Source organism: Puccinia triticina, chromosome 8A (genome assembly GCF_026914185.1).
Source record: "Puccinia triticina chromosome 8A, complete sequence".
NCBI lineage: Eukaryota > Fungi > Basidiomycota > Pucciniomycetes > Pucciniales > Pucciniaceae > Puccinia > Puccinia triticina.
In genome coordinates this window covers 950,192-974,446 of record NC_070565.1, presented here as the reverse complement: position 1 = coordinate 974,446, position 24,255 = coordinate 950,192, and the positions used below count along the sequence as shown (strand labels likewise).

The 24,255-nt window shown below is 45.4% G+C and overlaps 4 protein-coding genes across 4 annotated transcripts; all 4 read left to right on the top strand.

Annotated features, from left to right (window-relative positions):
- Positions 1–593: 593 nt before the first annotated feature.
- Positions 594–1,245, top strand: PtA15_8A110 (uncharacterized protein; the record flags this gene model as incomplete). Its single annotated transcript, XM_053171508.1, has 4 exons — positions 594–648; positions 749–895; positions 981–1,081; positions 1,168–1,245. The coding sequence occupies 4 exons, from the start codon at positions 594–596 to the stop codon at positions 1,243–1,245; spliced, it is 381 nt and encodes a 126-aa protein (XP_053022764.1).
- A 1,798-nt stretch (positions 1,246–3,043) lies between these two features.
- PtA15_8A109 (uncharacterized protein) lies at positions 3,044–4,268 on the top strand (the record flags this gene model as incomplete). The annotated part of the gene is made up of 2 exons (XM_053171506.1): positions 3,044–3,156; positions 4,202–4,268. 2 exons carry the CDS (start codon positions 3,044–3,046, stop codon positions 4,266–4,268), a joined length of 180 nt encoding a protein of 59 aa, XP_053022763.1.
- A 14,168-nt stretch (positions 4,269–18,436) lies between these two features.
- PtA15_8A108 (uncharacterized protein) lies at positions 18,437–19,965 on the top strand (the record flags this gene model as incomplete). Its single annotated transcript, XM_053171505.1, has 3 exons — positions 18,437–18,903; positions 18,990–19,564; positions 19,652–19,965. The coding sequence occupies 3 exons, from the start codon at positions 18,437–18,439 to the stop codon at positions 19,963–19,965; spliced, it is 1,356 nt and encodes a 451-aa protein (XP_053022762.1).
- Positions 19,966–21,034: 1,069 nt separating this feature from the next.
- PtA15_8A107 (uncharacterized protein) lies at positions 21,035–23,663 on the top strand (the record flags this gene model as incomplete). Its single annotated transcript, XM_053171504.1, has 12 exons — positions 21,035–21,449; positions 21,517–21,603; positions 21,687–21,784; positions 21,868–21,908; positions 21,967–22,325; positions 22,391–22,439; positions 22,521–22,556; positions 22,635–22,858; positions 23,015–23,191; positions 23,277–23,321; positions 23,413–23,465; positions 23,547–23,663. 12 exons carry the CDS (start codon positions 21,035–21,037, stop codon positions 23,661–23,663), a joined length of 1,701 nt encoding a protein of 566 aa, XP_053022761.1.
- Positions 23,664–24,255: the final 592 nt, after the last annotated feature.

The window sequence follows — 24,255 nt, the reverse complement described above, 5'->3', positions numbered from 1 at the left end:
GGGATGTCTGTAGCCTGAATGCTACAGACCCAATACGGGGTTCATGATAAGAAAACAGGAAGCGACATACCAAAATAGATTTAACTCTTTTGGGAAAATATTTAATAAAAAAACGCCGGGCAGACTCTTATATTGTGGTACGAGCCTGTTGACATCGTGACTTGATTGGTATGAAGTTAAGACACGGTGCGTATAATCGAGTCGGGTGTGAGCACATCCGGAACCATGGCGCTAATGGGTGCCGGTCTAAATTACGAAAAATATCAAGCCAGCTGTTCTAATCACCCTCAGCCCTATGGTGCAATGTCCCATGTGGAAGGTCAACGGTCTTATCAACCAGGTCCACATGATGTATCTGGGATGTCTGTAGAGTAGATTGCTACAGGCCTAATACGGGTTTCGAAGTAGGAAAACAGAAAGCCGCATACCCAAAGGGTTGATTCTTTTGGGGAAGGGTTAATAGAAAATGTCGGGAAAACCCTTCATATCGTGGCGCGAGCCTGTTGGCATCGTGACTTCGCAGAAAAGTCAAGTCGGGTGTCAGCAGCCAGTCTAATTAGTAGAAAAGCCATAAACCCAGCTCTGCTCCAACCATGTTTCTTGACCCAACACCACTCATCCAGCACTCAACCGTCCAGGTTCTCCCTTGTCAGCCTTAATTACCCCGCCTGCCACTAGAATTATTTAAAATCTTGCCGGTCAACCTCTTGTCTATACATATTAGCAATGCACCTTCAATTTCTTACAGTCTTTGTTCTTGGGACAGCTCTGGGCCTGGTCACCGCGGATCGTGCGCAACCCAACGCCGATTCCCCTTTTTCATGCAGCATCGTTCACCCGATCGGATACTGCGGCCGAAACGCGAACCCGCCCACATCCCCCCAAACCACCAAAAGTAAGCCCACATTCAAATCATGCCTTGCTTCAAGGAGCACTTGCAAGCAGTTTGGCTGATTATTTGATTTGTTCTACTTCAACAGTGGCGTTAGCAGGAGGCCATAGAACACATTATGCTTGTGAGAAATCACTGCATATGTTTACTAACTATTGTTGCCAACGACACACACTAAAACTCCAAGATGTGAGTTGCTACACATTTCTGTCCTCCAAAATACCTCTTGAAATCATGAACTAACCTGCTTGCCAACTCCGAACATCTTTTTTTAGACTACTAACCCAAAAGTCAAAATTGCTCAGACAGTCGATGTTGGCAATATCTGCCAACCCGGACTAGTACCGCACTGAAGACATATTGAATGCGGCACTTTCCGAGTACCAACAATCTTATCCACTGATTCAATTTCCGTCAAAACCCTGCGCGGTGATATCCCTCTTTCACCCTTTCGTTGTATTGGAATCTCAAGTCTTACTTCCTTCCGCTCACCAGCTTTCCTTGCTGCATGCGCATGGTCACCTCCCTCTCCCTTGATACAATTTATGTAGTCCTCTTCATCATTGTAGCCATAAAGCTAGGCGATGTGCCAGCCAGTCTGGTAGGTTATAGTATTCCTGTATCGTCCATGTTTTTTTCTTTCTTTCTCTATGTTTCCCTTCACTTCATTCTCATGTGACTTGATTCTGCAAGACTTCATATTTCCACTCCAATGAGAACATACTCTTAGATTAAAAATGGAGTGTGATCCGCAATTAACAGTTTCTTTCTCGATTAACGGAACATAGTGGAAGGTTGTGAGACCCGCAGAGCGCCCAGTGAAACTGCTAAATTTGTTAGGCCGGACGGCTGTTCCCAAAAGTGAAATGACACGAAGAAGACCGGGTGACACCACGCCAAAAATCCTCGGCGGAATAGCTTCCAGCTTGACACTTTTCCCGATTGGCAATTCACTTCGAGAGTTATAACAAAGTCTCTTTGGAGGGGGGCGACGGAATCCTCCGGGGGAGGCAGCTCGGACTTCGCGCAAGGGGCACACGCCTGGCAACACTGATTTTTGGTGGGACTCGGCATCGGAAACACTCGAGTTCTCAATCGCCGGTCAGCCTCTTCGCTTGAGTTCCTCTCAATAGCCATTTCCAAAATTCACATCCCTCTACCTGTCTTTTAGGGAGATAGAGGGTCCTTCAAGAATACACTTCAAGTTCCATCCTAAACTTTTTTGCTACCGTCCACCTACACTGAGTTTAAGGTCGTACCTCTTCGCCCTTATGGCGAGCTTTCCTTTTGTGAACATTTTTTCTTCTTCCTTCCCGGAAATAAGCTGCGCGGCATATCCTCCTCCCGATATCGGGCTGACGTCCTGAGCACGTTGTTCGGGGAGAATAGCTTTGTGACAGTTCAGCGACACTCACTCATCAGGAGGAAAGGGGGTACCGAGTGAAGGAAAAGGGGGAACTCAGTTGGTTGTGTATATACTGAACTTAGGGCTAAACCTTGTTGTATCTAGACCAATCACCTGAGCTTGTTTATGTTTATGTTCTTTTTCTTTTCTTTTCCTCACTCTTATCGGTCATCCTCACCTCTCACCTCAATAGGTGAATATCTTTTCCGCTTGTGTCCCTTGCTCCCATCATCTCACTACGTGCTCACTGCGGTCCAACTGGCGCTTCATAAGCTTTGCCCCCCGGCCCTCATTGGGCTGGCTTGGGAAGCAGAGCTCTCTTGCTGCTTCTGGGTTGGCCTAGGCATTGGAGTTGGACCAATGCTGAAAGAGCAAAAAGAATTTGAGGCCCTGTTTGGCCGCGCGATGTAATGTGATAAATTGGGCTAACGGGGGGAGCCGGGGGTATGACACCCGTTTATTTGGTGTTTGGGGCAGCCAATGATATCATAAAGTTCATTACATATCTGAACTGTTGAGAGAGACGAGGGGGAAAAACCAGAAGTTCACAGGATGATAAGACTGTGACACTTGAGGGAGTGAGAAGTTGGTTCTGATTCACTAGAGAAGAAAAATCCTGAGGCAATCATGTGTAGACTATATACATGACTGACAGTGTTTTAGTAGAAGCATAGAGAAACTAAGGTATAAGAATACTCTAGCTCAACATGAACCTACTAGGATTGACCTCATCTTGAGATATGGCGATGTCAGCACTCCATACATTGACCAATTGCGCCACAAGAGACTTGCAAGCCGCAATGAAAATCAACGGTACTATTGGACCGTCGCTGTGCATTGATAATCTAGATAAAGAAGAGTGTGTTCATAACCATTAGGGGGGTTCACATAAGGCTGATTTCGGAAATCAGCCACCAAAACCAGCAGATGCAGCTTTTGAAAATCCTGAGAAAGCAAAAATGTTTGACTGGGCAGCTCCCCTTTGGAAGTAATCTGCAAGGCATAAACCTTACTCACAGGTGTATGAGCAGAAAAAATCAGCATTGCTTTTTTGAAATGTGAACCCCCCTATTTGGTGGGACATTTTTTGATGATGTTTCATGGGACTTGGGGATATATCCACCATCCCAATCCTAAACTGCTTGATACACTTGATCCAAATGAAATAACTTTATTTCCATAGAACAAGATTCCTCCATCCTCATGGCAAACTATGATCAAAATTGTCCTGGACTTCCAGTGCGAGCTTTCAACCTGTCCCCATATGTAGATCATATGAGCTTTGTTGACAACAACCAGTGCAAGTATGTTTTGAAATTATGAGCTGAAATACACCGTGTCCCATAGCTTGTTGTTCATAAAAATTTCTGGACTGAGGTAGACAAAGTTGTACTTTCCATCCTTGATTTCTTTGGCAACAGTCTTGTTAAAGGTGAGCTTGGTCAGATTGATTGCAGAGAATTTTCCCTTTTTCTCCTCAACTTGATTATTGCCAAGCGCATCCAAAGGGTTGAGGACCAATACAACACCTTTTCTATTTTTTGGTAAAAGCGTATGATAGATTTCTGGTATCCTTGATTTTCCAAAACCAGTTCTGGCCAATAGAAATGTATCACATCCTCTAGCAAGATTGGAAACTGTGTCAATATGAATTGGCTTGGCCTCTTCACCGCCGTAATTTTTTTCACCACAGTTGCTATCTTGTTTTTCAATGTCAACTCATTCATCTTAAGCAATTTATTACACACTGTCATTTCAACTCTAGCTCTGCTATTTTTTTCTTTGGCTTTCCACTTCTGCCCGTCTTTTTGCTATTGTCTTTCTTCTTAGCATTTGAGTTTGGGGTTGGCGCAATCAACTTCATGCTTGAGCTTATGTTTGCTTGTTTCTTCGCCATTTATTAGACTGTCCGCCGCCGTCTGTGAGGAAAGATATCTTCTGAGGGACTTCTTGATTGTATTAGGCTCCTGAGCTCTCCTGAGGCCTCAGAGCCATTTATTTCAAATTTGGAAAAACCGCAAGAAAATAAGTGCATATTGTGGATCCGGGCATGCGGGTCTGATCCGCTGATCCAAAGGCTTTTTGGACCAAAATATTTAACTCAATCCACCATTTTGGACTTGGTGGGACATGGCTTTCTTGAAACCAACGTAGAAACTGTAAGGGAGCTGCTATTGACATGGTTTTTTTTTTTTGAATGAAAGGCAGGAAGGTAATCTACACTTCTGTAAATTTTATTTTTCTTTAAGATACTGGGGCGGAGGTGCTACATGATGTTGAAGTAAAAAAACAGCAAAATATCACAAAAAGCCCGATCTTGTCAGGCCGCGCCTCCAACTTTACCAGTAAGCCTCTCCTTTGGAGACGCTTTTAAGCTCGGGTTGAACAGGTCATCAAGATGTTGTGTGAGGTCATGTACTCCCAGGTGTGTGCAGGCTACATGTATGACACTTTCTGCCCTGGATGCACCAAACAGCCATGTTATAAATCTGATCATTTTTTGATTGGATTTATTACAGTTGGAATTGCACCTTGGGTTTTATGCATATTATTATGCAATTTATGATATCACACCAGGCATCCAAACAGGAATTATTGGTCATTACATGGGAAAAACCCTAGTGCAATGACCAGCACATACTGGTCATCAAGCCAACATTCCCAAGCTCTGTAGGCAGTATAAAGTGGCGCCCCAGCTTGCAAAAGTGCCGCCGAATTGCCAGAATTTACTGGCCTTTTAGCTGGGACTTGCACAGCTTGATGTACAGTAATGGCTGGTTCATCAAGCTGGTAAAGAGACTCCTCAATTACCTACATGTACTGGTTGTTGAGCTGGTCCTTTCACAGCCCAGTCACCTGTAATCAAGTGAAGGATTCTGTGAGAATATCAGCACAGGCAAACGGCGCAGCGCTCATAAAATGAGAGAGCGGCCGGGAGCTACAACAGCTGCGGAATCTGGTGAACAAAGCAAACCACTTCTGCAGTCCAAAACAGCAGCGCAGAGTCGTAAAACTGAAACTCCAATAGGGGTGTTCAAAGTTGACTGCATAAAATCATAACACCATAAATTCATAAAATTTTAATCTGAAAAAAATGTGTAACACCCAATCATTAAAAAAAGAGCAACAATTCTAAAATGGTACATAAAAAATGATCACTCAAAAGTGTTATGATTCTATGATTTTATGATTTGAAAAAAATATGATTTCAACTTTGAGCACCCTTAATACATGGTTTATGCAGGTTCGACTCCAGCGAGATGAAAAATCAAACTTGTGGAAAATCCCAAGAGCAAGTCACTTGCAGAAAGAATATCCAAAGCTAGCGCCAAAGGTAAGCGGTGTGGTGGCCACACCGGTGCACGTATTCAGGAACAAGATCAGACTCAAGATCCTTCAAAACTCAAGATCCCTCAAAACCCTTAACTCCCCCCCCCCCCTATCTCCCATACTTCCCCTTTTCCTTTTCCTGTTCTGATCTTTCCCTTTCCCAGCTCCCTATCCTTCTTCACCTTTCTTGGTCCTAACACAGATTGACTGTGGATTTATTCCTAGCTTGTTTTGTTGTTTCTTCTTTTTTTTTCAGTCTGATGTCATGTGTTTTTCCCATTTATCCTGATTTTTCATGATTTCTCTTTGTTCTTCCTTATCTTCTTATGTTTTAGCTCTTGGTCCATTCCTCCGTCTTTTTCCCTCTGTTTTGTTTTCTGTTTCTTTCCTTGTCTCGGTTTGTTTGTGTTGCGCGCGCGCACGGCGCGCGAGGAGATGATGATTTGTCTGTGACAGGCCTCCAGGAGTCCAAGTTCCCGGCGAACTTGGAGGATAGGAGGCATAGCATTCAGTCTGATCCACGACGGGCTATCAAGAAATTGGATCGATTTTTTTTTTTTTTTTTTTTTTTTTTTGGATTCTTTTCCGATACCTGCGCACCGAGCCTGATCCCTGAAAACACCAACACCCAAACACAAACGCCGCCGAGGATCCAAACCCCGGCGAACTCTCAAAACCACCTCCACACACCAGCTATCTATTCTCGATCACACCGGCGATTTCACTCGGACCATTCTGAGGGCAGTCACTTGACACCTTCCCCTCACAGCGCTGCCGCCGGCCCCACCAAGCGGAGCTCCATAGCGGCTGAATAAACTTCTGACAAGCTGATCAAGATGTTGAGCTAATGCCGCATCCCAATAATTTCCTCAGACATCGTTGAACAGGAAAAGACAGAACAAGCCGATTCCGCTCAAAGAGCAGGAGAGCAAGTCGACAAAGTAGGAGCGCTTATACGTTTTTTTGCAGAAGCTCAGCAAACTGGAAAAAGAACCCCATAGTACAACTCTACTTGAGCTACTCAGCCGTAGAGAAAGAGATAAATTTCTCTAAATCTTTTCTTCTCTTGAAGTTCTCCTTTAAGCAAGCAGCGGTCTCCTCGCCTGCTTTTAGGTAAATACACTTAAACACAATTTTATTACTAGAAAATAATGTATTTAGCACGTTCTAATTAGAAGCAATAAACTTTTAGTCTTCTGAATTCTTTTAGATTCCTGCACCCAATGGTGGGTATACACAAGGAATTGAGATAAGATGCTCTCCACTCAATGACCATAGAAACTGTCCATGCAGTGGAGGATTTCTCCACTCAATGGTCAATAGCAAAGATCATAGAATGGATGATTTCTCCACTCAATGGCCAATAGCAAAGATCATAGAATGGAGGATTTCTCCACTTGATGACCATAGAAACTGTCCATGCAGTGGAGGATTTCTCCACTTGATGGGCTTTATACATGGTCATCAAGTGGAGAATTTCTCCACTCAATGGTCAATAGCAAAGATCATAGAATGGAGGATTTCTCCACTCAATGGCCAATAGCAAAGATCATAGAATGGAGGATTTCTCCACTTGATGATCATCTAAACCAGTCATCAAGTCAAGGGTTTATCCACTTGATGGGCATCCAACCAAGTAATCAAGCGGAGGATGTCTCCACTTGATGGCAGGTACAAATTGGTTGGCGGAGAATCCCTTTTTGTGCACTGGCCACTGAGTGGAAATACCCATTAGTTCAGTTTAACTTGCCAGACACAACAAGATTAGATACAGATAAGATCAGTAAAAGTTGATTATAAACATACAACAAACCCACAATTCAGTTACACATGAGGCAATGGAACATATCTGCCAGAATTCTAGATAGAAATTACGGTCTGGCACTCTCTAGAGGGTGCAGCACATCCCCCCTGGTGAGTGACATGAAGTGCTACCAGGCACGCCAGCCACTTGTACATATCATATGTAATTAAATAAGCAAACTGTGATTTCAAAGTGAGGGTCACCCAAGCATCAGGAGGATCCACAGAATTCAGACAACCAGAACCACACCCAGAGACACCCTAGGATCACCAACCAAAAGGCCACTATACTCCCAGTACACCTTCTGTCACAGGTGCCAAGGATATTGACAGTTGGTACCCTTTTTCACTGAACCTTGAGTATCTCAGAGTTACCCCTGTCTGTCTCTTGACTGTTTTCTGTCCCTTCTTTCTTTTGCTCTTCTTTTGATCACAGGTCTTCAGATATTTTGACCTTATATACAAAGGATCTTCCAGACTGTTCATCCTTCTTTTTCTGTGGTTTTTGTAAGAAACAAACCACATAGGTTTCCCTTTGAAGAACCTTGACTATCAACTAAATAGACTTTGTTTTTTGGCGGATTAGACTTGTCTAATTCAGAGTCCTTCCACATTTCCTTGGTGAGAAGAGGCTGTTGCACTCTCTATCACAGCTTGGCAGCACTCCCTTAAGGAGTAGCATTGCCAGTGGATGTTAGTACCCCACATTTATCAATCAAACTCAGAATTTTTTTGAAATTACTCAGGTGAAAAGAATTGTGTGTTGTGGGATTTGAACCCACGACCTTCTACATTCATGAGAGCTGCTCTTATACCACTGACACAGCCCGCAAACGGGTGACAAAATTTGAATTTTGTCGAGCTGACGAAATTCAAATGTCACCCCAAGTTCCCACCCCCGCCCAGTTGTCAGCTGGCTGGCATTTCGTCACCTGCCATTGCAAATCAATGGCAGGTGCAAGTGCACCTCTGGATGGCCATTACACCAGCCACACAGGGCACACACAGATCAAGCTCTCTCGATGACCGGGAATGACTGGCCATTGAGAGGACATGCACACATTCTGTAGTACCGGCCATCAAGAGCAAACAGCATGCCTCTTGATGACCGGTACTGACCGATCATCAAGAGCACAGAAATCTTCTCAATGACCCGTACTGACCGGTCACTAAGAGCAGTACCGGTCATCAAGAGCAACGTACATGCAACACTCTCAACGGCTGGTACTGACCGGCCATCAAGAAGACAACACACTCTTGGTGGCTGGTGCCGGTCATCAAGAGCAAAGTTGCCCTCTCGATGGCTGGTGCCGGTCATCAAGAGCAAAGCTGCCCTCTCAATGAACAGTACTGACCAATCATCAAGAGCAAAGCAATCCTCTCGATGACCGGTACCAACCAATCATCGAGAGCAACGTACTACACTCTCGATGGCTGGTACTAACCGGTCATCAAGAGGAGATGCGCGCACTCTCAATGGCTGGTTCCAGTCATTGAGAGCAACGCATCAATGACCGGTACTGATTGGCCATTGAGAGGACATATACACACTCTTGATAGCCGGTGCCGGTCAACAAGAGCAAATCACTCCTTGGTGCCGGTCATCGAGAGGATAGCAAAGCAACCCTCTTGATGGGGAGAAAAGTACTACACTCTCAATGGCTTGTACCAGCCATTGAGAGCAAAACAGCCCTCTAGATGACCGGTACCCAGTCATTACTGGTCATTGGGAGGGCTGCTTTTCTCCCATCAAGAGTGATCTATGTATATCCTCTTGATGCCCGGTCAGTACCAGTCATTGAGAGGGCAGCTTTGCTCTCAATGACCGGCACCAGCCATTGAGAGTGCATACATGTCCTCTTGATGGCCGGTCAGTACCAGCTGTCAAGAGTGTAGTACGTTGCTCTTGATGACTGGTACTGCTCTTGAGATGACCCGTTACATCCTCTTGATGCGCAGTCAGTCCCGGTCATCAAGAGGGCAGCTTTGCTCTTGATGACCGGCACCAGCCACCAAGAGTGTGTTGTCTTCTTGATGGCCGGTCAGTACCAGCCGTTGAGAGTGTTGCATGTACGTTGCTCTTGATGACCGGTACTGCTCTTAGTGACCGGTCAGTACGGGTCATTGAGAAGATTTCTGTGCTCTTGATGATCGGTCAGTACCGGTCATCAAGAGGCATGCTGTTTGCTCTTGATGGCCGGTACTACAGAATGTGTGCATGTCCTCTCAATGGCCAGTCATTCCCGGTCATCGAGAGAGCTTGATCTGTGTGTGCCCTGTGTGGCTGGTGTAATGGCCATCCAGAGGTGCACTTGCACCTGCCATTGATTTGCAATGGCAGGTGACGAAATGCCAGCCAGCTGACAACTGGGCGGGGGTGGGAACTTGGGGTGACATTTGAATTTCGTCTGTGTGACAAAATTCAAATTTTGTCACCCGTTTGCGGGCTGTGTGAGCTAAACACACAGTTGGTCTTACTGGTGATTTTTAGATATTAGATCATATAGCTTGGCCCCCCAAATGGAGCTTGAAGCATATATTCCAACACACTCCCTTGCTTCATGCACCATGGAAAAAATATGAATATTGCATATGCAAATCATGTATGCGTGTCATGCATCATAGATTCCAACAAATTTAGGCCCTGTTTGGCACCAATATAAATATAGGTGAGATAATCACCAATTAATTCCACAAAAAATACAAAATTCAACATAAAGCTTCCAATTTTTTTTTGTAGGCAACCTACAGTGCTGTTCTTTTCAACTGATAACTTGGATTCAACTGATCCAGCCATCTTTGGCACCACAATACCATTATATCACTTTTGACCAATATGAAGAGATATAATGGTATTATGGTGCTGAAGATTGCTGAATCAGTTGAATCCAAGTTATCAGTTGAAGAGAACGGCACTGTAGGTTGCCTACAAAAAAATTTGGAGGCTTTACGTTAAATTTTGTATTTTTTATTGAATTAATTGGCAATTATATCACCTATACTTATATTGGTGCCAAACGGGGCCTTAATATCTCAGATCTTCATTTCCTCTTTCTCTCTCCCTTAATATTTGTAATTTCTTCATCCCAAGAAATCCAAATAGTGCCCACCCAAATCCTTGTGTTGTGCTGTCACTTTAGAGACACAGGCTCACATCACTCCTCCCTTCTGGGTTGGAAGGCTGGTGCCCCTCGCGCGAAGCATCAGCCTCCAAAGGAGGGACTTGGTTAAATTTGGCTTGAGCGCTGAGGACCACCTCAACCCATTTGGCTGGTGTCAAACTATGACACCACACCACCATAGTGTCCTGAAAGCCAAATGGGCTGCCCAGGTGCCAAATTGAAGTCCTGCATCTGGCCTTCAAATCTAAATTGGCCAATAATGGGTAACTCTAATGGTTTTGAACCTACAAGCCATGTAAAATGATGAATTCCTGATTCTAGTATCTATGATACAGCTGTACATCTGTGGAAAATGCATGAGAGCTGCACTTGCTGCTCTAAGGCCCCTTTTGGCGCTGATATAATTGGTGAAATAATCACTGGTGAAATAATCCGTGACATTTTGATTATTTCACCCAAAATAAAATTTAATTCAACATATTGCTGGTGTTTTTCAGTAAATCAAAAAAAACCCAGCCAGCCAACCACCCACCTCTTGATCAACCAAGAAAGCAAATGGACGAACTCGCCCTCCACTCAATGACCACCCACCCGGTCATCGAGTGGCTATAGCCTATGACCCACCTCACCCACTCAATGACCCAGTCGGCCATCAAGTGGATGTATTGTAGTCCACCCAATGAACAGGAAGGTCATTGAGTGGATTTATATCCACTCAATGGCCCAGTTGGTCATTGAGTGGAGTATGTTCCACTCAACAACCAACCGGGTCACTGAGTGGATACCGACTCCACTTGATGACCAACCGGGCCATCAAGTGGAGTATTTATCCACTCAATGACCAACCGGGCTATTGAGTGGATAAGTCCAGTCGATGACCCGGTTGGTCATTGAGCAAGTGAAGTGTTGTATCCACTCAATGGCCCGGTTGGTCATTGAGTGGATATATAAGTCCACTCAATGACCAACTGTTGGTCATCGAGTGGATACATCGAGATAGTGGAGTGTTGTATCCACTCGATGAGGTTGGGAGTTGCGAGGGGTGGGTCTGATTTAGCTGCCAATATATTGGCATGTAGGAACTGTAATTTGTAATTATTTCATATTTTGGATATATTGGTTTGCCAAACGCCATCAGCATTTTACCAATATAAGACCCCGTTTGGCTGCCATGTTATACGTCATAAATGGTCAAATTTATGATGCGCAACCCCCGGGGGTTTCAAAGTTTTGGTGGCAATGGGGGGCGAACTTTGGGTCGCGGCGTCATAAATTCAACAATTTATGATGTATAACACGGCAGCCAAACGGGGCCTAATTGTGAAATATTTGTGAAATATGCTGCTTATTATATCGGTGCCAAACAGGGCCTAATTACATGGCTTTGTACAATTAATGATGCATAATCTTGCGGTGCGTTGGCAGTCCTATGAGGATGATTGGTTCATGTCTCATGCTGTTCACGCTGTATTATACAAGCCAGAAGTGAAACATAAGCCACAACCAGCTTCTCAGACTATTTACACAGCTTGAAAGTTGCTCCTTGCAACCAAGATTACTAGCTGCTGCTAGCTGCTGTATAGGCATGATACATCCATCAGCTTGGTGAATTACTCCATTCTCACCACATTTGTAAGCAAAGCCTCACATGTGTTTATTCTTGAGCTGGCAGAGGCCTTGGCACTGGATAAACAGGAAGATTGATAACTTCCTTGAGGTTTGTATCCCCCTTGGAAGTATGGAGAAGGTGCTCATGAACTATTTGTGTCTTCACCTCATGCAATCTTCAGACACTCCCCCTTGAAACCAATGACCTGAAAGATTGTGAGACCACTGTCCTGCAGTTTTTGAAGCCGTCACAATTCACGAACTCATCTGGTTCAACAACACCCAAGTAGATGTTCTTGATCCTAAGATGAGGATGATGGAATTGATTGAACTCAAGGATCAGATCAGTACAAGGCCTATTCCCAGAGAGTCAAATGGAACATGGTACCATTGTCATATACAGGTCCAAGTCGCCAGTTGGCATACTCGCCGGGCATCCATCCAATAGCCCGGTTCACGTTGGCAACTTTGAACCTATTTTTATCTGATTTTATCATAAAATTTTGACAAATTTTTAAATCATCAGAAAAAGTGGTTTCAGAAGAATCTGACCAACTTGAAAAAAACAATAAATTTTGATGAAAAAATGGATAAAAATGGCCTTAAAAATCCAATGTGAACCGGGCTAATAGCTTCATTATTGCACATTGCATGGGTGTTCCCCTCTATTTCTCTTGAGTATCCCGTAGAGACCATTTCCAAGGTGCCCGTTTTTGTCATCAAGCCGAAGGAGGGACTTATGACTTATGTCACACTTGTTGCCTGAGAGATTGGGGCTTTTGTGGCTTTTTATGCCATTTTTTCCTTTCTCCCTTCACACAGAAAAACTAGGCAGCCTCTGCTGGAGCTCTGAAGGGTCAAGATAGCTGAACATCTTGGATTTGTGTCCCTGTCCTCATGATGAGGATTGGATGCAGGGGCTGCAGTGGCCAAGGCATCTTAGCCAGAGCTGGAGAGCCTGGTTCCTGTGTACATAATTGAATTGAGAAACCATACTGTTTTCCGTGGTCAGTTAAATCCGGACAGCATACAGCTCAAGGAGCCCTGAAAATACATAAGTTTGAAGTGTTATGGAGCACAAATGGTTTGACTTCCAGGGGTGTGTGTACCGGGAAAAGATAGGGAAGGGTGAGATGAGTCTCCTGGTCCAAAGGGCATGCGTGGGGCTCTTTGGGAACATGATCTAAATTGAAAAGGCACAAAATCCCCACCAAAATAAATTGGAAGATGGGAATCTCTGGGACATTAGTCCCAAGTCCCTCCTTCGGAGGTTGCGCTTTGCGCCAGGCCAGGCTGTACCACGGCCCTCCGAAGGGGGACTTGTGTTAAGTTAGTCCTGCTTCCCAAAAGAAAAGCCAAATTTCCTGTAATCGCTGATCTTGCGCGAGCTTAACAAAGCTTCTCGAAAGGGGGTCCCAAAGGGAGGCGTGCCCTTTAATGGGCCCCCTCAAAAATTGGCGTGAGGGTGTGTAAGTTTGACTGTTTTCTCTTGCCCTCTCTTGCCCCACTTTTTTCAAGCCGGGCTAGTTGTTGTGACAGGCGCGCCAAAAGTCACAACAAGTACAGCAAACTTGGAGCTAAAACCTCTCCAAGGGACTTGTGTTATGTTCAACCAGTCACCAAACTTGGTCCCTCTTCTGATTATGCTTGGCCACAGCACTGGTTCAATCTTTGCGCAACTGATCCAAGCAAAACCCACTGAAGACGGATACCACAACTTAATAAAGACAGAGAAACCAGTGGAGACATCCCATCAAGTATTCATGGGGTGCTCATGGAGGAATACATGTCAGTCAAAGAAATTGTGTGAAGGTTTCAATTACCTAAATGGAGCACCAGAGCAAGAATACTATTGTGAGCTGACAGTCTCAGGACCTACATGCACTCATGACTTGACAGGTTGGGGAGGACAAGTCTAACCATGCTGATTGCAAGTTTTATTTGGAACTCTGCTTCAGATATTTGTGCCAGAGCTGCTGGACAAACACTTCAATGCTCTTCAACGTATAAAAAGCCATCAGAGCTATTTGGATACGGACAAGGAGACTTGTTTGAACAAGAGCTACTGGTTAGGATTCAAAAGTATGATTCCTTGAAAACTACAAGAAATCATCCTACCCACAATGGCTCAAAGACTTCAGTTAAGGGGGATTCAAAGTTGGCCATACACGACTTGCATGCACTTTTGCAAGTTGGTTTTCAAGGCTTTTATTGAACACCAAATTTCAAAAAAACATTCAAGCAAGCTTAGGGGGTGTAGTACAGTGTGGCTTGCATACACTTTTGCAACTCGGTGTTCAAGAATGAACTTGAACACCAACTTGCAAAAGTGCATGCAAGTTGCATCTGGCCAACTTTGAAACCCCCTAATATTGGGCATGTTGAGACTATTTGATTTGGCAGGAAGTAATAGGGCACCCCCGTGTGCAGATAGGTTTTTGGGGGCACACGGAGGGGGGCCTGACGTCAAGTGGTGTCAAGTCAATGGAAATTCCCGTGCGCAACAAGTTTCCCTCTGTGCGCGAAGTAAATCCGTTTGAACAATTTGAAATATACCCTCAGCAGCATTTCCTCCCAATCACTTTCATGACTTAGAAAGTTGTATGACGGTGTAAACCTCAAAAGTGTTCCTGAGAACCTTTTGCTGAGTGCGGATAGGGATGAATGAGGTTACCTCTGCCTTTCCTGGGTCACTAGACACTAAAAAAAGCCCCCCAATCTACAATTGGAAGGTTTATGTAGTGATAGTGGAGGTGTATCAAAAGATAGCCTACGTCAAACAAGTGGCTTAGGGGATATGGGTGATGTAGCTGGTGCTGAGTAAGTCGTAAGTTGATATGGTCTGTGTGTTTCTGCAAAGGAGGTTGTGGAACACCCTGACAGAGGGGTTAACGGTGATTGAGCGATGTAATAGAGTTGTTGTATGTATGTAATTGTTATGTAATAAGGGTAAAACCACAATATAGTGGGGGCTAATACTGTAGAGTGAGCAAGTGTTGTACTGTTATGGGGTAAGCTGAGTGCAAGGAGTTTGCTGTGAGAAATTACAACTTGGGGGGAGGAGAGCCTCCTTAAATAGAAAAGGGTGAGGGATTTTAGCTCCAGGGGAACCAGGGAATGAGGGGTTTTAGCTGCCCTGAGCTTTCAAATGAGGGATTTTGGCTGGTGGTACAGCCTAGATGAGGGAATTTAGCCCAATTGACAGGTCACATGATGTAATGATGAGGGAATTTAGCTGGTGAGAAAGTGGAGGTGAGAGGTTTAAGTTTGGCCTATGATGTCATTGACGTATGATGTCATTGGGTCATCTGATCATCTGTACTGCCCCTGTCTGTCACCTGCACCAGGAAAAAAAAGTAGTCACTTGATGGCAAGTGACATGATGCAGCTTTGTTTTCAGCTTCAACACTGCTCCAATGCTGCTCTTCTCCACAAGCAAATCTAGGGCTCACATGACAGGTGTCAGGATAAAGCACTCAATATGACAAAAGCAGATGATTCTCAGCTTTGGCCCTGGCCAAGCTGATGCTCAGCTTTTACCCTGGCTCACCTGATGCTCAGTTTTTGCCCTGGCCCACCTCATGCTCAGATTTGGCACCGGCCACCTGATGATCATCTTTGACCCTGGTATAGCTGATGCTCAGCTTTGGCCCTAGCCTAGCTGATTTTCAGCTCTGTTCCTGTCCAAGCTGATTCCCATCTTTTTGCCTGGCCTGGGTCAGCTGATACTCAGTAAGCTGAGCATCAGCTGGCCAGCTGGCCCAGGACTGGGTCAAAGCTGAGCATCAGCTGGGACAGAACTAGGAAAAGGCTGAGCAAGGACTGGTACAAAGCTGAGCATCAGCCGCGCCAGGACTAGTACAAAGCTGAGCATCAGCTGGTCAAGGACTGGTAAAAATGTTTTATTCCAATTCTGAGAATGAGCTGCGTGAAAAATCTGAGTATGAGCTGAGCAAAAAAGCTGATTATGAGCTGGGTACCAAAGCTGAGTATCAGCTAGACAGAACTGAGGATCAGTTGGGCTCATCACAGGACCTCCTTAGTAAATTTTGGAAGTTGAGGAGACAATTGGGAGATTGGGGTAGATAGTGGATAGATTTTGGGTAGCTGGTTGGAGCTGGTGTGATGTCACTTTTCATCAACTGACTATTTTATTTTCCTGGTGCTGCTGTCAAATGATGTCATATGAGGGAATTTAGCTAGCCTGAGCTGTCAACTGATGTCATGTGTAAGCTGCATGAGGGGTTTTTGCTATCTTGACACCTGCATGAACTGCAGCCCCTATTACACTAGTCTGCATGCACCTGCATAAGCCTGCATAAGACTGCATAAGACTGCATAAGACTGCATAAGACTGCATAAGCCTGCATCTAGTGTGCATGACACTGCATGACACGTGCATAACACAATGTAATGAGTGCAGCTGATGAGGTAAAGCATATGTAAAGGGTAGACAAGTGTCACAGTGGCCCATGTAACGGATTACATGGTCCTGGGTAAGGGTGGTTCATGTAACGGATTACATGACCTGAGTATTGTGTTTTGTGTGTATGAAACTGACTGTTGGTATCTTGAAGGGGTTGTATCTTCTGATCCAGAGGGGATTAAGGTGTGTTGTCCATGGTGTCCTGTGTAGTTTTAGCCGTAGAATCCAGTGATGCTGCTGTATTGGTTGATTTGTGAGTGTACATATGAGAAAATGGAAAATTTTGAAATGGGCTAGATGGGTAACCATAAAGCATACCACAACGGCCTTGACACAAAAGTTGTCAGGAATCCTGGATGTGTGATTCTTTCCAACAAAGTTTCTTTCTTACCATCTTTAACTTGCCAAAAGCCGCCTGAGAGAGAACATGAGTGTGAGTGTCAGCAGGGAATCAGAAGATCAAGATCCTCCTCAGGTGTTTCAAACAAAAGCATAGCAAAGTAAACAAGGATGGCACATTTCCGATCAAAGTTATTAGGGGGTTTCAAAGTTGGCCAGATCCAACTTGCATGCACTTTTGCAAGTCAGTGTTCAAGTTCATTTATGGTGTTCAAAGTTGGTTTGCATAATTTTATGCATGCATAAATCATAAAATCATAAAATCTTTTTTGCAGGGGATATGACTGTCTGATTATGTAATACAAAATTTCCTCACCAAAATATTTTTATGATTTGATGATTTATGCATGCATAAAATTATGCAAACCAACTTTGAACACCATAATTCTTGAACACTGAGTTGCAAAATTGCATGCAAGTCACATTGTACTACACCCCCCAAACCTGCTTGAAGGTTTCTTTGAATGTTTTTGCTGAGGAAAATCCTTAAAAACCAACTTGCAACAGTACATGCAAGTCATGCATGGCCAACTTTGATTGGTCCAAGTGTTCAACTCTTCGCCCTTGTTGAAAACTTGACGGTTTCTGGAAATCTGAACACTCTCTGGTCGCGCCGGGATTCCCAGTATAGATATGATGATACCGATAGATAGGGGTGCGACTCTTCTGATTGTGAGACAAACTTGACTTTGTAGGAAGTAGAAGCGTTCCTGGGGGTACATTTCATATGACAGAACAACAAGGCACCAGCCCCTCTCCGCTCGATATCCACCCCCTGAGGGAGGCTCGGAAAGCTGGAGCTTCGGATTTCCAGCGCTTGTGGCCAGTTGAGGCCCCTTTCCAGATTCCGACCTGGGGAACTCTCGGCGCATCGATGATCAATCCAATTCCTCCAAGATGCCTATCTCCTCCCCACGTAACCACCTCGAATATTCAACATGTTTATCAAGTCTCAGAGCCTCAGGGGTCCCAATCCAGACTGAGTATTCTGTAGACAATTAACATGATTTTAAAAGCTGGCTTGACCCAGACCATTCGACTTGCCCAACAACCCCCACTGAATTATCATCTTTCAGCCTCCGAAGCCACCAAGATGTCCTCCAGGTAGCCCCTATATTTAGCACAATTCAGAGCAGACTGTGCCTATCGACCGGTTTGCACGACGCGTGTTGTCGATCTGGACTTGAAGTCGATTATCAGCTTAAGATGTTATCAGGATAGACAGGCCGATAGATTGGGGTTGATCAGGGGCTCCCCGAAGCCTGTGTGCTTGTGTTCCTCGCTTGGAAGCGTCTTCAGCTTGGCCCCAGTCTGGAGGCTCTCCTATCCAGAGCTCCGTCTGAATGATCATAAAAAGCACAGGTCAGTATACAGGCAACGCTGCTTGGTTGCTGACGGTCGATAACAGGCTGTTTATTAGGGATACTCAGATAACGACTTGAGCGGCCAAGATGAGCAACTTCACCTCCCCCTCATCATTGTCAGACCATCAATCTTCGGAGTGGCGTAAGCCGGTCTCCCTAGTTGGCGCCGGCCCCCTATTCCTCTACGTTATCCCGATCCTCATCCAGGGCTCTTTACTTCATCCGAAGTTTGCCCGATGGCCGATTTTGCGGTGGCTGCGACTAGCCCTGACCCCCTTGAACGTCTATCTCGGCCTCAAGGCGCCTCTCGAATACCTCATCGTCCCCGTCAATCGCTACGGGGGATTCAACTTTTGTCTGTGCATCTGGGGCACACAGTTGGCCTTGAAGGCCCTCCAGATCGGCCTCACCGGCGGCTACATGGAAGGCAAATGCTGGATCCGTGACGAGGCCGCGTTGACGCCTAACGAGAAGGCCTATACCGTTCAAGCCGAACATAAGAAGAACTATAGCTGGAAAGAAGTCGCTCAATGGACGCTAAAACATACCTTGCCGTAAGCTGTATTTCTAATATGACGTTTTTTTCCTCAGGAGTCAGCCTATCTAACTCTGTTTTTTTTTTTTTTTTCCTTTTTCTCAGTCCACGTGGAATTCAGTTCGGCTGGGGGTTGAAGAGCGAGCTCAACCAGCGGACGTTCAACGAAGTCCTGAAACGATTGTTCAAAGTCCATATACTCTCTCTGATAGCGACCGGTTATTGCGTAGCAAGTCGCGACTTTGGATCCCCGACGAACGTTTTGCTCGCCCTGGGCTTCCCGAAGACGACGGCGACGACGATTTTAGCGGAGACGCTAGCCTCACTGAGCTTCCCAGCCTTCCTGCTCTCGTGGTTCGACATTGGATACACCTATAGCACCTTGAATGCTTACATAATTAGCTGGCTCCATCGCGAAAAAGGACTGCCCATCCCGCAATGGATCATGGAATGGTTCGACCCAAGGTTATACACCCCCATCTTCCAGTCACCACACACTGCGAAATCCTTGAACGAACTCTGGTCTAAGGGATGGCATCAATTCCTGAGGGCTGACCTCATCTTTTTTGGCGCACGTCCGGCGATCTCCCTGGCCAGGAAGGCTGGCCTCTCCAAGACCGCACAGAAGATCTGCAGTCTCTTCGCGGTCTTCATCCTCAGCGGTATCTTGCACGAGATCTGTAAGTCGGGGGATGATCCTTCTGCTTGCAACGTGATCTGAATAGCCAAAACTAATTTCTGTTTGTGTTGTTGTTGGTACTGTGTAGATGTTCTTTTCGCGGTGTCGACCAAGATATCATTGACGAGATACCTATCGCTCAATCCATTCCCGGGGACGCTTTTTTACTTTATGGTCCAACCCGTCGGGATCTTACTAGAGCCGTTGATTATCCCTCTGATCCCCAAGTTCCTGGGTGGGGGTACGCTCTGGGTTTGGGCCTTCTCTTTGCTCGTCATCACTCCGTACCGCAGAGCCATGACGGGCGAATTTGGAGTGATCGATGAGGCCTTACCGCGGCTCTCGCAGTGGCCAATTTACTCCTTCTTGGTTCCCGGAACTCTCTATGAACTACTTCCTTGATTATGATTTACAGGTGGATCAAATTATTCTTATTTATAATGAAAAAAACACTTTCAAAGGATACCTCTCATTATTCGATGTCTATATAACATATTGTAATCATAAGATCTGGTCTGGTTAGAAGATTTGATTGTTCTTTTTTTGCCATAGAGTAGCCAGTTTTTTTGAGGCTTACGACCTGATTGAGCTATGTATCAAATCTTGGCACACATAAAAAATTAAGAGTTGGGGATTTGTTGTCCACTCAGACAGGTGTTGTCTGAGCGGAGAGCTTTCAGACTGCTGATGGTAAAACAAACGATCGTGCCTTCCGCCTCAAATCGTTTGAACCGGTCCTGCGGGTACCCCAAGCGGCTTCTTGCTAGGAGTAATATTGCGGGTTTCCGATGTGAAGCTTTCTGTGTGGTGCGTCCTGGCTGAAAACTCGATTGAGGCTTGTCTTTGTATACCTCAGGGGGAACTGCAGCCAGCTGTTGCTGATAAAGTCAACTTGTGATGATGAAATGGTACTGCGTTGGTGCGAGCCTCGCGACGTTTGCACTGTCCGATGGAGAGTTGATCTGATCCGCTTCTTCTATTTACAACATGTGATGGTCGATATCAGTTTGAAGGGACTGATAAACTAAACACCATCGCCCTGCGTTCGTGAGCTGGTCGGGCCATGTGTATGAGCGATACTTATGAGCTCATCGAGTGGGAAACACGAGCTTGCGAGTCCATGTGCCGCCGGCGGAACCCAGCGGAACTGCTCCAGCCATGAGTATGGACTTAGCTACACAAGAGTCTTGTGCTTGTCCGCCGCCACAGAGGACCACTGACCACATCCAGCCACAGCCTCCCCGAACCTCACACAAACGTATGTAAGGTGATTATCTCTCAGCTCGTCATTCCTGATTGTGATCACTGACTCTGGGCGGGCGGACTACTGTAGATTTTACACGATAGTGCATTGACCCTTGATCGCATCCCGTTGTTCGTTCACCTCAAGTATCCGGTACAAGGTCCCCAAAGCTAACGTTCAACAAAACCCTCAGCAGTTAGCAGGCCGCCAAACGAGAAAACAACCATCATGCTTCTACCCAAGTTTCCCCATCATTGGTCAGAACTCTCAGCCCAGGCAAAGGGCCTTTTGACCCCGAACGAAGACAAGAAGAAGAAGCTCCAAAAGCCGATCCAGGAGGACGACTCTGAAGCCCATCAAGTCTTCCGCGCCGCACACCACCATTCTTCCTCAATCAAGCGCAACGCCAGCAAGAAGAAATCCTCCGTCCAGGCTGAGAAAAAGGCCCAGAAAGCCGCCAGCTCATCCGCTGATAAAATCATCAGATCCGCCGTCACCTCCCCCACTCCTTCCGAGCCAGAGGATGATGACATGCTCCCCGGAATCAGCTCTCCCGGCTCGACCGGTGTTATCTTTGTCATGGATCGAGCCATGGCCAATGGCTTTACTTACGACGATCCTGACTGGGCAAATTTCGGACAAGGTGCTCTATCCCTGTTTATTTAATTTTCCTACGATCAAAACTTATAATTTGTATAAAAAAACTATAGGTGCCCCCGAAGTAGGTGATATTCCGGGCGCTAGCCACAAACCAGCCGTTATTGATGTTGCAGCGATGGGCGAAGATGTTCATGAATGTACGTGCCGGAGTAATCAGACGACATCTTTTTTTGGATCTCCAGCTTCAGATTGAGCTTACCATCGCGTGCTTATATTGTAGATGCGCCCACCACTGGAGTGAAAGCCCTTCGAGCAGCCGTGGCTGACCTTTACAATAAAACCTATCGAAAGGGGATGGACTCCCAATACACCTTTGAGGTGGGTTATCACCCTCCCTTGACCGGAACATTTTCGTTGGGTCGCGTGCGAAAATGCTGATAAGCAGTTCCCAATTAACACAGAATGTCTGTATCGTCCCTGGAGGTCGATCAGGCTTGACCAGGTTGGTTTGAGCCATTGAGATCGGAGTAGCAACGCACTGACAAATCTTCTCGACACAGAGTCGCAAGTGTTGTAGGCGAAGTTTACGTGGGCTACCAGTTACCAGAGTATACGGCATACGATCAGATGTTGTCGGTCTTCCGACGACTCGTCCCGATCCCATCAGCCCTCTCAGCCGAAGACAACTACAAGCTTCACATCGATAAACTCAAGGAGAACATCAACCAAATGGGCCTCTCCGTCCTCTTTGCGTCCAACCCACGGAACCCCACCGGCCAGGCCGTCGAAGGCTCCGAACTTGAAGAACTCGTCCAAGTTAGCAGGAACGGCCAAACCGTCGTCTTGGACGAGTTTTACAGTTGGTATAACCTCGATGGCCAACTTGGAGAAAGCCTATCGGCTGCCAGATACGTCGAAGGTGAGCATTCAACCGAAAGTACTCCAATGTATCTTGAGCGACTGGGACTCATATTCTGTGGCCAGATGTCAATAAGGATGCCCTTGTAATCATCGACGGATTGACCAAAAATTGGTCAGCTCGATCTAACTTTCCATACTCCAATCCCTACGTCGAATCTGACAAAGGAGTTTTGATAAATAATTCTTACTGAAGGCGGTGTCCAGGTTGGCGAGTATGTTGGGTCATAGGGTAAGCAACCAAACACTCCGCTCGCTTAGCTCTCATCCAACGCGTTGACCCAATATTACGATCTGGTTATGAATCCAGGCCTAAGCCGTTGATTGGAGCTCTATCACAGAGTGGAAGTTTCCTGGATGGCGGGGCTAGTCACATCATGCAAATGGCAGCTATCCCATTGCTCGAGTTCGACAGGGTCGAGAAAGATAAGCTGGCTCTCCAGAAACATTTCAGGATGAAGAGAGATCGCGTCTTGGAGCGATTGGAACAAATGGGTCTCAAAGTTAAGATCCCGCCAAAATGGACGTTCTACAGTTGAGCATTTCACTTGCTTCTCTTCCGTTCCGAAGTGAGATAATTGCATTGACATCTGGCCCCCCTCCCCATTTACATTTCCCTCGGCAAATAATCCAGTTTGGCTCGAGTAAATCCTTTTTTTTTTTCACCGATGTACATGCGTTGCTTATAAGCTGACCAGCAAACTCGGTATACTTCATCTAGCTTGTCAGATCTACCTCCACCCTTAAACAGTGGATTGGTATTTTTCGAAGAACTCTTAAAACAAAAAGTGATTGTTGTTCCCGGAATATTCTTCGATATAAACCCCTCTCATCGCAGAAATTTGTTCTGCTCCCCGTGCCATCACTGTAAGCTTCCATATTCGTATCCATATCCTCTTTTTCTCCTTTTCATCAAGAGGCAATACTGACCTTGGGTAAATCCTCAATCTAGTTGTCAGACTGTCTTTTGGTCCCCCGTTACCTCAATTAGAAAAAGGTTTGCATTCGACTTGGGTTGACCGAGCCGCCCATCACGATAACATAATATGTAGCTGATCATGTATTTTACCAATGCTCGTAACAATCAGGTTTAGATGGGATTGAACAAGTCTTGAAGAAAGCTTATGATCACCTGACGAATGTAAGTTTTCATCGCATCCTCCCTACAAGACCGATGTACTGACACCTCTGCTCCTTGCGCCACCAATGCTTTAATTTTTAGGATGGTCATCTACTCGAGATGGGTCGCAACCTGGCCCCCCAATTGAATCGCAGACTCTCTATTGCTGCCGTGCACGGTGTGGCTGACTCCAGCAAACTCACTTCCCCTCGCACTTAACATCCAAACCATCCAAACCGCGCAAGTGACGAGAAACACTCGGAAATAAAATCCGAATTGAATAGATAATTACGTTTGGAAAAGAAAGTCATGCGAAGCGGACCGATCATTATAAGACTCTGAACTGTAAAGACAAGTCAAATGCCAGAATCATGACCACGCGACCGATATATATACATGCATACACATTACGTTCTCTCAGGATTATCTCTATTCTAGGCATATTTTTCTTCTCTAGTTGTTTAACCGGCCCGGAAACAAGCACGAACCAGGAAGCCGAAGTATCCAAAAAATAAAGCACCAAAAACCCACCAAAAATAATAATCATGGACTCGGTTTGCTGTTAGGATGAGCAAACAAATACATACATAGATATAGATTGGTCGAGGCATCCACACATCCAGATATTTACAGCTGTTTTTTGTAGAGAATGATATTGTTTGAGGCCCTGTTTGGATGCATCATAACTGTAGGTGTTATATTGGCCTGGTTCAAGTTGGAGCATTTTATGCCTTGATGTTGCTGATTGATAAAAAAGTAAGCTTAAAAATGGCTGTGTGAGTGTGACTTTCAACAAGAACTGACAATAAAC